This window comes from Trichomonas vaginalis, chromosome IV (genome assembly GCF_026262505.1).
Source record: "Trichomonas vaginalis G3 chromosome IV, whole genome shotgun sequence".
In the NCBI taxonomy this organism is placed as follows: Eukaryota; Parabasalia; order Trichomonadida; family Trichomonadidae; genus Trichomonas; species Trichomonas vaginalis.
The window spans coordinates 16,123,299-16,137,153 of NC_067206.1; the positions used below are offsets into that span (position 1 = coordinate 16,123,299).

The 13,855-nt window shown below is 34.4% G+C and overlaps 8 protein-coding genes and 2 pseudogenes across 10 annotated transcripts, besides 7 other annotated features; 2 read left to right on the plus strand and 8 right to left on the minus strand.

The window, feature by feature from the left end:
- Positions 1–10,585: part of a mobile genetic element that runs on past the window's edge.
- Positions 682–1,208, plus strand: TVAGG3_0104010 (KilA, N-terminal/APSES-type HTH, DNA-binding family; the record flags this gene model as incomplete). Its single annotated transcript, XM_051222878.1, has 1 exon — positions 682–1,208. A coding segment is annotated over one exon (527 nt), but the record flags the coding sequence as incomplete, so codon positions are not given.
- On the minus strand, positions 1,537–2,228 carry TVAGG3_0104020 (annotated as a pseudogene). The gene has a single exon. A coding segment is annotated over exon 1 (692 nt).
- On the plus strand, positions 2,622–2,903 carry TVAGG3_0104030 (uncharacterized protein; the record flags this gene model as incomplete). The annotated part of the gene is made up of 1 exon (XM_051222879.1): positions 2,622–2,903. A coding segment is annotated over one exon (282 nt), but the record flags the coding sequence as incomplete, so codon positions are not given.
- TVAGG3_0104040 (protein of unknown function, DUF4108 family) lies at positions 2,920–3,339 on the minus strand (the record flags this gene model as incomplete). Its single annotated transcript, XM_051222880.1, has 1 exon — positions 2,920–3,339. One exon carries the CDS (start codon positions 3,337–3,339, stop codon positions 2,920–2,922), a length of 420 nt encoding a protein of 139 aa, XP_051107866.1.
- TVAGG3_0104050 (uncharacterized protein) lies at positions 3,375–3,959 on the minus strand (the record flags this gene model as incomplete). Its single annotated transcript, XM_051222881.1, has 1 exon — positions 3,375–3,959. The coding sequence occupies one exon, from the start codon at positions 3,957–3,959 to the stop codon at positions 3,375–3,377; it is 585 nt and encodes a 194-aa protein (XP_051107867.1).
- Positions 4,391–4,418: a terminal%2Cinverted (terminal inverted repeat of Mariner transposon ID:TVAGG3_0104060).
- Positions 4,391–5,693: a mobile genetic element.
- TVAGG3_0104070 lies at positions 4,471–5,597 on the minus strand (annotated as a pseudogene). The gene has a single exon. A coding segment is annotated over exon 1 (1,127 nt).
- Positions 5,666–5,693: a terminal%2Cinverted (terminal inverted repeat of Mariner transposon ID:TVAGG3_0104060).
- On the minus strand, positions 6,985–7,521 carry TVAGG3_0104080 (protein of unknown function, DUF4106 family; the record flags this gene model as incomplete). Its single annotated transcript, XM_051222882.1, has 1 exon — positions 6,985–7,521. One exon carries the CDS (start codon positions 7,519–7,521, stop codon positions 6,985–6,987), a length of 537 nt encoding a protein of 178 aa, XP_051107868.1.
- TVAGG3_0104090 (protein of unknown function, DUF4106 family) lies at positions 7,898–9,163 on the minus strand (the record flags this gene model as incomplete). The annotated part of the gene is made up of 1 exon (XM_051222883.1): positions 7,898–9,163. One exon carries the CDS (start codon positions 9,161–9,163, stop codon positions 7,898–7,900), a length of 1,266 nt encoding a protein of 421 aa, XP_051107869.1.
- On the minus strand, positions 9,249–9,505 carry TVAGG3_0104100 (uncharacterized protein; the record flags this gene model as incomplete). The annotated part of the gene is made up of 1 exon (XM_051222884.1): positions 9,249–9,505. A coding segment is annotated over one exon (257 nt), but the record flags the coding sequence as incomplete, so codon positions are not given.
- A 2,000-nt stretch (positions 10,586–12,585) lies between the features above and the next one.
- TVAGG3_0104110 (protein of unknown function, DUF4106 family) lies at positions 12,586–12,916 on the minus strand (the record flags this gene model as incomplete). Its single annotated transcript, XM_051222885.1, has 1 exon — positions 12,586–12,916. A coding segment is annotated over one exon (331 nt), but the record flags the coding sequence as incomplete, so codon positions are not given.
- A 761-nt stretch (positions 12,917–13,677) lies between these two features.
- Positions 13,678–13,714: a terminal%2Cinverted (terminal inverted repeat of Banshee-A3 transposon ID:TVAGG3_0104120).
- Positions 13,678–13,715: a mobile genetic element.
- Positions 13,715–13,855: part of a mobile genetic element that runs on past the window's edge.

Sequence of the window (13,855 nt, forward strand, 5' to 3'; positions counted from 1 at the left end):
TATCCAACTGCTGACGATTTCCTTCTATCTGATGTCAAGAAGAAGTATAAAGAAATTTTCGGTATCGTTAAAACATTCGATGTACTAAAAGAAGAAATAGAAGCTACGAAACTGTTTAGGATTTCAAATATACATCGTACAATTCATGTAAAACGCTTATAAAATAACTGGGGTGAAAAATTAGGTGAAAAAAGAGGTGAAATCTCACCTCTTCACCTAAAATATATTTTTATTGAATTCAGCAACAAAATTCTGAGTAAAATGGCATATGGCATGTGTCAAACCGTTGAGTTTTCACAAAATTTAAAAAATAACGTTTCACATGGTAAACGTTTATAAAATAACTGGGGTAGAAATGAGGTGAAAAAAGAGGTGAAATCTCACCTCTTCACCTAAACATTATTTTTATTGAATTCAGCACAAAAATCATGAATTTCCTCATATGCTTGCTTCCCTCGGAAAACCGAGAGAAGAGATTCCGTACGAAAATCGCAAGAATTTGGCTCCTGGTTTGAAAGGATATTATGTACATAGACTTCTTGTAAATGCTGTTGCAATGTGGGCTTCACCTAAATTATATTTTTGCTGAATTCAGCACAAAAATCATGAATTTCCTTAAGATAGAAAAAATAAAGTTAGTTTTTTATAAAATATTTTTTTATTTTGTATGTAAAGACAGATATGTCAACAGCAGAGAACACAACAACAGTTATAGTCCATGAAGCTATAAATGAAGAATATGAGTGGGTTCAGTTTAACAAACAACTCCGTCTCATTCGTTCGGTCAAAGACGATATGTACCAAATGCAAAGTATTTTGACAGCATGTTTTGCTCCAGATACTAAGCTTCCTAAAGACTGGTTTAGGAACCAAAGCACACAAGAACTTTTGAGCGAAGCACAGCGAGACATACTTTTTTCTGAAAACAGTGAAGAACAGCGAGTAGGTAAAAAACCCCAGTCGCCAAAACTCTATGAAAATCGTGAAAAATTGCCAAACGGTTTGAGAGGATATTATGTACATAGACTTCTTGTAAATGCTGTTGCAATGTGGGCTTCGCCTCGTTATGCTTGGTATATTTACAGACTTCTTGACGAAATTCATAGACAAGAACGTGAAGAGATGGAAAACAAGCTTGAAGCAAAAGACAAAAGCATTCAGAAAAGAATACCACGTTCGGTACCAAAAGGTAAGGAAAAGAACTATAAGTATATGATTTATACTGAAGAGATGAAAAATGAAGAAGATAAAGATATGGTTATGTTGCATTTAGTCAGAAGAAACAACAAAAGCTTTTACGACTTAGCTAAGATTTACAAATCTGACAGAAATTGGTTCTATCGCAAAAACTTACCGATTTCAATGACCCCAAATGAAGATGTGAAACAAATAATTCAAGATACGTTACCTCAAACACACTATGATATGAAAGGTTGTACAATACTTACCTTCAAAGAAGACTTAACATTACTGAAGGAAAAAATAACAGAATATTTTGACAACTTCAAACAAGTAGGGTAGATGAACCATTTATTTTTATTGACTTTTTACAATTTGAACTTTGTTTGCGTAGATATGAATTCTGAAAGAAGTATGAGGGTCTTGTATGACTTTGTACTTCTCCCATAGTTCATGTCTGTCAAACTTACCTGCCATGGACTCTTTCATAAGTTCCATGAAATCGTCTTCGGACAATCCGGGGAAAAGTATTATGTCAGTAAGTATTCTTTTAACATCCTTACTTAAACTCTTGGCTGTCTGTACACAAATGACAACTGAGATGTTAAAGTGTCTGAGCTTCTTAAGAATTCGACACATATCTTGTTCTCTATTCTTTAACAAAGGATGAGAGGCGAAATCATCTAAGATAAGAAGACATCTATGAGGGTAAGTCTTCCAATCGTAAGATTGCAATTTCTTCGAAATGTATTCTATCTCTTTCTGTTTGTTTCTGAAGTGTTTCTTCTCTAATATTCTCTGCATTTCCTCATTTGGGTCTTTAAACTTAGAATTTATATACTCATTTATGCATTATACTTCAAAACTCTTCTTTGGTACTTCTTTATCCAATCTAACAACTCAGTATCCTTTATACATACTAACTTAGACTTCTTTATAATATCTTTGAACGAATTGACGGTTTGGTCAAATTGACCAGAAGTCGAACAAATGACTACTAACTCATAGAATGGGTTCTTCTCATCTAGTTCTTGTTGTTGTGCAGCCATTTTAAGATAAGTGAAAGTCTTACCCGACCCAGGTGGTGCAATTAGACCTGTTATACCATTCTGAGCAAATAAGAACTTTTCATGTATAGGCTTTATCTGAGCATTTTCTAACTTCACCTTGTTCTTGTTTAAAACATTCTCAAATTTCTTGTCAATGTCAGCAAACTTTTTTTCTAACATATTTTTAGAAAAATTAAAATTTTTATCTTTTAGAAAATGTCTAGCGATTTCGCTATCTATATTCGAGACAAGCTTTTTGACAGCAAAACATCTGTCGACCATAAAATCTTACATAGTGTAAACAAGAAAGGTGAATTTGTTCTAAAGTTCTGTTTCTGGGAATATGACAAGAACCATAAAACATTAAGCAGAATAGTCTTAAAATTTGTCAATGACAGACTTGTTGACAGAGATGACGCCTCTTGGAAAGATGAAGTCCAACAAAAGTTCTTAGAATGCAAAGAAGACACATGCGCTGTTCTTGAAGATGAAATAGAAAACAGAATAGATGAGCTATTAAAGGACAAAGAACTTTTACATAAATATGGTTCTGAGAAATTTGACATATCTCCACCAGAAAAGAAGAAGAGAGAAAAGAAAGAAAAGAAAGAGAAAAAAGAAGAAGAGAAGAAAGAACCTGAACCAGTTCCAGAGAAAAAGAAATTTGACATGTAAAAATAAAATTTTATTTTTAGAACATTTCTGGGTCAATGTCAATGTTCTCTTCCTCTTTAGGAGTAAACACTGGCTTAGACTCTAAAATCTTTTTACCCAATTTACCTTGAACTTCTACAACTTTAGACTCATAATATTCATAGTCGTCTGCTTTCTTTGGTTCATAAGGTATAACAAGTTTGTATGCTTTACCTTCTTCGAGTTTTGAGAACTTTCTGTCAAAATTTTCTTTGACTGTCAACATACCGTCAATGTATAAGTCTTCAAAAGTTGCACCACTTTTTCTAACAACAGCAAACTTAACTGGTGCAATGTTCCAAATTTTGTCAAATGTAGACTTTTCAAAATTGTAGAAGTAAACATTCAAATATGCGAATGGAGCTAACTTATCTTTGACTTCTGTCATGTACTTGTTTACTGAGATGAATTTTGCCATCTTTTTCTATCGGATAAAAAATATTTTTTTTAAATTTACTCAGAAAAAATTTTCTTTGTATATACACCATTCTGAACATCTAAAAGACTTTTGACATTTGCCAAGAATGTTCGTTTAGAAGCTGTCATATAACCATATTCTTGACAATATTGTTTATACGAATCGTACAATGACCTTTCATCTAATGACACAAAGTCAGTTTCATCTATGAACAGTTCATATACACTCTTGTTTGCTTCTAACAATGTTTGTCTCTCTTCGGTATGTGGAATTTGTCTTGGATTGAACTTTGAAATATCTAATGTCATAAAATATGAGAACAAGTGGTTGTAAAAGTCAGATGTCAAAGTTTCTGCTAAGTCGTCAAAATATTCTGTATCTTGCATATGAGAATCTGACGTTCTGACAACTACATATCTTCTGTCAGAACTTTCTAACTTCATCGGAACAGCATTGTTTGAAACCATAATGAAGTTTGCAACATTTTCACAAACTCTTTGGTCTTTATACTTTCTTTCAACAACTCCAACTTTGTCTGTTATAAGACTCTTCAAAGCATCTGAGTTCAAAACTTTTGTTGTATCTATACTTTGAAGTTCATTGCAAACTATAAGTTTCATATTCTCAATTGAAGAGTTAAATTTACCGCAGATGTTTTCTAAGTTTGTCATATTAGGGTTCGAATAACCTTCTAACAGTTTGCACAAAATATCTGTAAAGAAAGTATTCTTACCAGTTCCTTGTTTTCCAATTATAATGAGAGCAGTTTCATTTTTAGCACTTGGATGTTGTAAGATGTTTGCAAACCAACATAAGATATACTCATAGACTCTTTCGTTTCCATTGCATATAATTTCTTTGACATGGTCTAACCAAGCTTCTATAATATTTTCTTTCCATTCTACTTGTTCGTATTTATATCCAGTGAAGATAGAATAGAAGTTTGGAGAAGGTGTATAGAACTTTATACCTCGAACTGAAAAATCTTCTAACTTTGACAATAAGATATCCCAAGCATCTAACATCTTCATGCCAACTTGTACAACTTTTATAGGGTGTCCAAAGGTGTGTTTAGCACAAACCTGAATACTGCGAATAGAAATAAACAAGTTACATATATATAAAGTTTATTTAAATATAATCACCATTGGATTCAATCACGCGTTCGCAGCGATCGATCCAGGCTTGAAAGACACGCTTTAAATCATCATGAGAAAATTGCTCAAATTGCTCTCTTACAAAATTTTCAAGATCATCTGGACTCGCGAATTCGCGTCCTTCAGCTCTCTTTTTTAGCGTGCCGAATAAATAAAAGTCAGAGGGTGCAATATCAGGTGAATAAATTGGGTTTGGAACAACTTTGACATTGTTTTCCACCAAGTAATTCATTACCTTATGACTTTTGTGAACTCTTGAATTATCAAAATGAATTGCAAACTTTTGTTTTTGTTGTTTGGATTTCTCAAACTCATCAGAATTGATAATTTGAGTAAGAACATTGTCAATTAGATACTGAGCATTCATCGTATTAGGTTTTTGAAGAATATCAATTGCGATGATGCCATTCACGCCCCAAAAAACCAACAACATCATCATTGGTGTGTCAATTTTTTTCTTCGGGAATGTTTGCGGATTTTCATCCTTCGGGATCCACATGATTTTGGCTTCTGTTGCATATTGAAACCAAGACTCGTCCCCTGTTACTAAAAAGCGAAACTTCTTGGATTGATACGCACCCAATATAGAGAGGAGCTCTTTCGAAGATTGGACTCTAGATTTTTTTTGAACTGAATTAAGGTTGTGCGGAACCCAACGTGTATACGCTAGTTTGTAGTTCAAATAATTGTGCAGATAATAACTGACTGTTGTACGTGGTATCTTTGTCATCTCCTCTATCCTTCTGAGTGATGCTCTTGGGTCTTCATCTAGCACTTGAAGAATTGCTTTGATTTTTCTTTGATCCGGCGATTTTTTGTCAATTTTTATGATGGGCGCCTTTTTGTTCATGAAGTGATACATCCTAACATGATACGTTACAGTGGAATAGCTAGGAGCATCCATACCGAAGCATTTTACCAATGTCTCGTAGATTTTTTACAGTCTTTGCATTTTTTTGCAAGAGCGAGGATGTTTTCTTTATGATTCATTAAAAAAATGAAAAAAATCCCGCCAAAATTTCCCGCGAAACCGCCTCTTGTCTCAAAATTCATTTTATATCCCGGCATGGCGCCAAAATACAACATACTCATCATATACATATATTCATATTTTTTATTATATATTTATAATCAGCATATATCTCCTTTAATAGTCTCATATAGAGCGCTGTGCTAAACGCACCTTTGGACACCCTATATTTTCTTAAGTTTCTGTCTACATTCTTGTTCTGAAACTATTGTTGCTCTTGGTTTGTTAAAGACTACATCCCATTCTTTCATAACATAACATTCTGGGGCAGAGTCGACATAAATGACTAAACGTTTCAAATTCTCGACTGCTTTGTTATAGTCTCGAAATGGACACATATTTCTGAATGCTTGGAATTCATAAAAATCTGAAACATCTATTCTGTACATTTTTATAAAAATAAAAAAAAATATTTTTTTTTATTCTTGACTTTGTTGTTGCATTTGTTGCATTTGTTGTTCTTGAGCTATTTGTTGTTGAAGTTGTTCTTGTAATACAATACTTTCACCAGTTGCATCTTCCAATTCGAAACTTTCTGCCGTCATTGACAAATACATAGGACATAAAAGTTTTACAGGAACAAAGTTTGCGTCAACTAATGTCAACGTTATACTTGCCAAAGTGTTTAGTTCACTAAGGTTGAAAATTCTGCATTCGAATGAACAATAGGCAAACCAGCAGAGAAAGTATTGTTTATACGCATAAGTATCTTTTGGTCATAATAGTTTCTGTCGACATTCGAATAACACTTTGAACCTAAGTTTGAAACAATATATAAGATTGGTGTGCTTAATGTCAATGGAATAGACATTCCTTGTATGACACCTTTTCCTGTTATAGGAAACTGTTGGTAGTAAAAACCAGAAATAAGTTTTGTATTATAGCTCATATCGTTTATAGTAAACCAGTCGGACATCCAAACATAATGAAACCTGCTCTAGTTGCAGCACATGTTACACCCGTACTTAAAGTATTAAATAAGTCAACAAAACCTGTTGGTGGTATATCTGAGTAAGTATCTTCAAAGGAGTATTTTTTACCATTCACAAACAAAAGTCTTCTGGTGTCAAAAGCAAAACAGGCTTTAGTCGTCATTGTGTTTAAGGTTAGTTTACAATATCGTCCTTGAGGACTTTGTAAGTTTGTTGTTATAGAATTATATGACTCAGGGTTTTTAGTCGTAATAGTATAAACCATTATATCTTCTGCCATTTATATATATTTAAAAGTTTTTCTGAAAGTGGAGAAGAACTTCATCTAAACTTTCACATGGCGTTTCTTGAAGTTCTCTGTCTAAGAAGTTCAAATATTTTGTAAAGACATAGAACTTTCCTTTGTCTACACGAACAAACAAAACAGGGTCTTTCATATCGTTCAAAAGTGTGTAAAGTCCTTTACATGAAATAAAGTCTATATTATTTTTCTTCAAACATCTTTCAAGAAGTTTTGACATTTTACTTAGCAAATAAATTTTAATGAAATGTTGTGGTCGTCAAATATTTTTATGACGTCTGGGAAACTATACTTTAAGTTCAACGTTTCACCTCCTTTCATAACGTATATCTTGTCAATGACATTATATGAAACACCACAGCAACTAATGTCGGGTTCTATTTCTTTGATGTTTATATCGTCTGCCTCTGTCAAAAGTTTCAATAGTTCTTTCAAAACTTCATGAGGTGCAATGACATATGAGTTCACTTTTACAGGGTTGTGTTCGACCAAGTTTAACATTATACTTAAAGCTTGACAAATCTTCTCCTGAGTTTGAAGTTTGTCTTTCAGTTGTTGGTAGTCGTTTCGAATATCTGCAACAGAACTTAAGTCTCTGCTAACTTCAGGATATGTTGGTTGTTCTTTTACAGGAACAATTGTTATACCATCTTCGTCCTCGTATGGTTTCCCCACTTCAACATCTCTGTCTTTGACATTGACAATAACACTTTGACTGTTTGTTTGAGTTGGTGAATTTAACTTCACATCTGCCACTGCCATTAAACCTTTTGAAACACTTACGCTTCTATTTTTCGGAAATGACATTTTACTTAGAATAAAAAGATGGACGTATTCGAGTATCTCTTCGAATTGAAGCAGAACAAAGTTTACACACACAAACAATACAAATACATTGACAGAATAGTTCTTTATACAAACAATGGTAAATGTTATAGAATAGCAGTCTTTGCTGAACCAAAATATTTTCATAAAGCAAAGAAAGTTGGTATAACTGAAATGGTGAAAGTTCTTGAAGCAGACAAAAATATAACTTCAAAACTTACAGATATTACTAAAGGAAAGTTTATAATACAATATTATGTCAAAACTGGCGTACTGTCAATATTTGACGGAGAGAAGTCAGTTCAAGAACAACTTACTGACCTGCTGCCAAAATCTGCTCGATGGAAGCTGTCGTTATGCCAATCTGAGGAGCCCCAGCAGGTTTCATCGAACGAATCTTCAAAAGAGCATCTTCCGTGAAAAGTGCTATTGGTTTTGTAAACTTCTTTGCTTTCAATTCATCTGGACCGTCTCTGTCACCAGTATATTGTATTTGAACTGTACCAACAGTTGAAATACCACCCATAAAGTCTTCTGAGTCAGCAAATGGAATGCCAAGCCAAAAGTTTGAACGGTCTCCATTTGTATATTGAGTTTTTTGACCTCCTGTATGAGTCCATACTTTCACATATGGCATAATAGAACTTTGCATTTCAGGGTTAATGGTTGTTGTGAAATTGTTGTTAAAGTTCATAGCATCTAATGTCAAGTTGTATGACCTCATATCCTCAACTGTAGAATATTCTTCTCTTGGATAATATTTACCATCTATGTTTATATGATATTTAATACCGGGGTTGTAGAAACAAGAATAGTCATTTATAGTTCGTCTGAACAGTACAAACATAGTATCTGCATGTTTCATTGCAGTTGTTAAAGCAATATCTGTTCTTGCACCTGCGGCTCCTGGATTTTGGTTTCCAACTTCACCTGCAAAGTCTTTGACAGATATTTGGTGTATAGGGAACATAAGTGGAACTGCAATATATTTGGCAGCTAAAGCATTTGAAATATCTGGGTCCAACATATAGACTGCAAGTCTGCTTTCTATTCTCTTGCATTCAAATTTTTCGCATGTGAACTTAACTGGGTCCCAAGCATCTCCAGCAGCATTGAAATAATAGTTTACTTCAGTGTTGAGGTTTGAGAAACTAAAGTCTAAGTCAACTTTGTCTTTGCAAAAGTCACAGAACTTGGCTCCACCAGTTCCAGCTACAGTAATGCTGAATGGGTCTTGTGTTGGTGCAATGACTAAGTTATTTTTGCTTGGAGTAAGTTCGATAGAAATTTTTCCTGCCCAGTTTGGCAAGTATCTTAAAAACCTGAAGATGAGGAAAGATGACAAAGGAACTCTAAGTTTCAGTTTTACTTTGGTTACTGCTGCTGCAGTTTGTCCAGAAAGGTTAACATAAACTCCTGGAACGTTAGGGTCAAGTCTTCTTATTTTCTCAATAGTTGCATACTGGTCTGTTTGTTCTCTAGCTTGTGGTTGTACTGAGTTTCTCAAAGCGAACCATTCATAGTTTGCCCATGTTACTGTTTGAACTAAGTCAGAGTTAGAATATATCTTATATCCCATGAAAACTTCTGGAGCATATTGGTATCCGACATAGAAAATTCCATTGCAACCTTTCTTGTCAGACAACTTGGCAGAAGGTTTTATTTCAATGTCTTGTTCCACGTATAAGAATGAGTTGTCAATAGAAATAATATGAAACCTGTCGCAAGCAATATCTACTGTTGTTGAAGAACCTTCTCCAAACTCACCTACGTTTCCATAAGAAACAGCAGTTGTATATTCGTAAGTTCCAGGAACTATTTCTGACCTTCTAATGGCATTGTCGCATTCGTTATACCATTCGGAAACATTTCCGTTCATGGCATCCAAAACTGTTGGCGTTATATTCTGAGCGGCGTACATTTCATATGGGTAAAAATATAGAATAGTTGAATTTATGTGTCATAATAGAACCCACTCGTACCAAGCTTTACTTTCTTCCTGACTGAGTTTTTAACTCTTCTTTTTCCTTCATTGCCACTACTTTCACTAAATGAAGTTACTTCTTCACTACTTTCACTTTGTTCTACTCTTCTCTTCTTCCTTGGTGTCGCTTTTGGTAACTTGCCCTCTGCTTCAAGTTGTTGCATCTTTGCCTCATGTTCACCTAGTATGTTGTAAATTTCCCATGTCCTTTTTGCCTTTGGGCTCTGGTCGCCCATCTCAGGTAACCTATATCCTAGAAAGATTTTGTCATAGTTTGTATTTGAGTCTTCGCGTATTGTTTGCATGACTCTTTCCTGAGTTTCCGGTTCAAGCTCTTCAAACAGAGCTTGTCCATATGGAATAAGCTCGTTTCCAAATATATGTTTTTGTAGCCATTCTGGTTTTCTTTCCATGTTACCAATAATATCTTTTGTGAATGGGAAAGCTTTTACCCAATGTTTCAGTCTTGCGTCATTTATTTCTGTAGTTGGTTTTTATTTTGTCAAGGAACATGTTTTTCAATACTAACATTTCATTTGGTACTGCCCATTTGAGTTTTCTTAAATATTCATCCATTCTCGGTTCATTGTCTGCAAAGTAAGTTTTTATGACATTTTGCAAACTTTCGTTTGCAAGGTCATGTACAATAGGTTCTCTTCCTTCTCTCTCCCTAACTTTCTTTCTAAACTCTTCACCAAATATACCATCTCTATGGTTCTGTGTAGTTCTTTGAGATAAATGTTCTAGAACGTCAGGTGTTATATTTCCATCAGCCATGTTCATTTCATACTGGTCCAAAATATCTGCATGTTTCATATCTTTCAATGGCATTAAAGCCGCGCTGAAAATACCAGCTATATCTGGTTCACCATTCACTTCCATTGCGTCTACAACTTCTTGGAATTGTGGTTGTAAGTTTATGAACCACCTATCCGGATTAGCTTTATGACCCCATCTCATTGTAGTTCCATAGTCTGCAGAAACAAAAGTAGGTTTGTTTCCATATTGGTTAGGTTCTGAATGAACTTTAAACAATGTTTCATTTCTATATGTTTTGTTGAAATTAAACCTTTTATTTTCACCGAGTTCAGCCAAAGATTGAACGTTATATGGTCGTAAGTAAAAAGGATTGTTGTATTTGCGTACATTTTCTTTCAGTACTTCCATTCTATGCTGAATATTTTCATCTGATGTTGGAGTCTTTTGTATGTCGGCGAACATTTTTCGATATTCTTCTACTATGTCAGCCGAATTTTTCTTAGACTCTTGGAAAGATTCCATATTCACCTCATACACTTGTTGAGGGTCAAGATTTTTCGGCTGTTCCAAATCTTCATCTAGTTCTGTGAAGTTAGTTTCCAAAGGAGGGACTTGTTCGTTTCCTTCAGGCTCTTCTAGCTGTTGTTGCTGAACTATTTCTTCCATGTCTGGTTGTATCTGAACTTCTTCCTGTTGAGTTTCTTGTACCTCATCTGCTGGCATTTCATATATTCCGAGACCGTTTTTAAAAAGTTCCCTATCTAAGTCATCCGGACTCATAAACCTTTCTTCTTTCGTTCCGTCTCTATTTTTTACGCGTTTCATGAAGAGAGTTGAATTATCATTTAGCTCTGACACCAAATATCTCGGAGTAAATTCAGTCATGTCATTTGGATGATATGCTATTAAATCATATCCCTTAGCGAGCTTGTATTTTCCAGGTTTGAAATTATATCCCATTTGGTGCTGAACCATAAAGCTAAATAGGTTCGGGTCAGTATTTCCTTCCTTGAACTTTCTAATAGCTTCTTTATATCTGTCACTAAAGTCAAGAGTATCTGGGTAACCATAATTTTCCTTAAGCATTTTTAAGAATTCTTGGTTTCCTTGTTCTCTACTTCTTTTATGTCCTTGCTCTGTTTGTGGTTGTTGCTGTGCAGTGTTTTGAACTGTTGGTTGTGGTGCAGTGTTTTGAACTGTTGGTTGTGGTGCAGGGTTTTGAACTGTTGGTTGTGGTGCAGTGTTTTGAACTGTTGGTTGTTGTGTTGGTTGTTGTGTTGGTTTTGGTGCATGCCTGTGTCTGTGTCCATGTGACGATGTAAATGTTTTAGGTAGTCCTGGTGCAGGTGCTTCTCTTGGAGGGTTTGGTGGTATATAAGTTCCACTAGCTAGTATATAAGTTCCACCAGCTGGTATATAAGTTCCACCAGCTGGCACATATGTTCCATCTGCAGCATAATGTCCTACCTGACTTTTCGTTTTTAAGAAAGCATTTACTAGGTCTGTTTTGGTCTGTTGTAACTCTTTTTCTTGACTTTCCACAACAGTTGCTCTAACGGCGTCATAGGCACTTTGAACTGCCTGTCTCGTTGCTGCATCTGTTATTTTCGTCATATTTTGTGCTACTTCTCTTAACTCTTTGTCGAAACCTTCAGACTTCAGTTTCTTTCCAGATGAGAAGTCGTTCACTAGTTTCACCTTACTATGAAGAGCTTCGAAGGCGTTCTTAAAGTCAGCATTCATTAAAGCTTCATTTGAACTGTCTTCATCCGCTTGTATTTTTGTCCTTATTGACCCTATAAGTTGGGCTGCTTTAGCGTTGGCTTGGGCATCTAACCAGTCATTGTTAGCTTTTATATATTCTGCGCTTTTCATTGCCTTTTGCATGGCTGCGTCGTTATTTTTACTTTCTTGTGCTAAGTTTTCATACTGTACGGTTTGGTTTTGCAACTGTAAAAGTTTTTCTGCCTTTACATTTGCTTCAACTTCTTTTTTATACTCATCGCTATCCATATATGTCTTCAGGGCTTTTTGTTTTATCTCTTCATCTTTCAGTACTTTATATTGAGTAGTATGGTTTTTCAAATTTATGACATCTTGTTCCATTTTTGCTACTTCTGCTGCTTTTTCTGACACTTTTTTCGCATATTCCTCTGTACTTAGTTCTTTCAGTTGTTCTTCTTTCTTCTTTTTCTCTACGTTTAACTCATTGAGTTTCTTTGTGTGTCTGTCATATTCTAGTTTCTTTTCGTTTTCACTTATTTGTTTCTGTATGTCTATGTTTGACTTTTTGACATCTGTTATTTGATTTTTGAGTGAACTCAAATTCATTTGACTTTGAGGGTTATAAGCTGTTCCGTCTGCAGCTCCACCATAGCCTGCCATTTTCGCTAAAAGTGCCGCTCTTAAACCTCCACTCTGTGCACCAATAACTCGGTTTAAAAGCATAGGATTGCTTGACATTTGTTGCAACATAGTGGGGTCATTCATTATTTGTTGTTGCAACTGTTGTTGTGGTGTCAGTTTTACTATTGGATGTTTCAATGCTCTCTTCCTCTTACGTATATTCTTACGTAGCTTACGTGGCATTTTAAGTGAAGTTAAAAAGCGGTTTTTGACAGATGTTTATATGACACTTTTTGTTCAGCACAAAAAACTACTCGGTCAAAGTGTTGTCAGTTTTGTAAAATAACCGTCCGATCTCATTCTATAAGGGGGAAAAGGCTTCTCAAAGTATACTTCCTTGGAACGCCGGTAACTTTTCCTGTAGCGACGATAGACCCTTACTTGTCCGGACAAAGTTATACTAAACATCTTCAGGGCTAGAGGGCACGAAGTGCCTGGAGGCCCCACTACCTTTTTTTTTACCGTATATTATTTTTTAAGCTATCTTATTTTTTGAACTTTTATTCAAATCTTTGGTCGCAAGAAGAATTGCATGATAAATAAAAACATTTAATCCAAGTCAATTTTATTTTTCATATTCAAATGGACTGAGTGTTAACATTTAACATTTTTTGCTAATTGTCGTCAAAAATTAGGCGTAAAGCAAAAATTGATATTTCATATGGTTTTATGATAGATAAGCATTATATTCCCACTCATTATATTCGTAAATTTTTAGGTTTATCCTTCGCTTTTAAGATCATTGAATTTGATTTTTATATAAAATAGTTATATATTAGAAAATAATATGAGTTTATGTGATATTATTTTTCAGAAGATTTTGTGTTCTTCTTCAAAATTTTATTTTTTTATTAAAAAGAATCTTTACAAAATATACATTTACTTTAATTAATATTTAAAAACGTGCTCTATCAACAGTTCCAAAAATTCAATATTTTAGCTTTTCTGAGGTGTCACTTTTGATGAATTTCTGTTTACAACAATGAATTAAGCAGTTTACAGTTATATATATTTAATGAGAGACAATATCTAGTTCTATGGTAGAAATGACTCTTAGACTCAAATAAGTAACACAGATAGAAAGTACTCAGTATAACAATTATATATGTACACTCAAAGTTA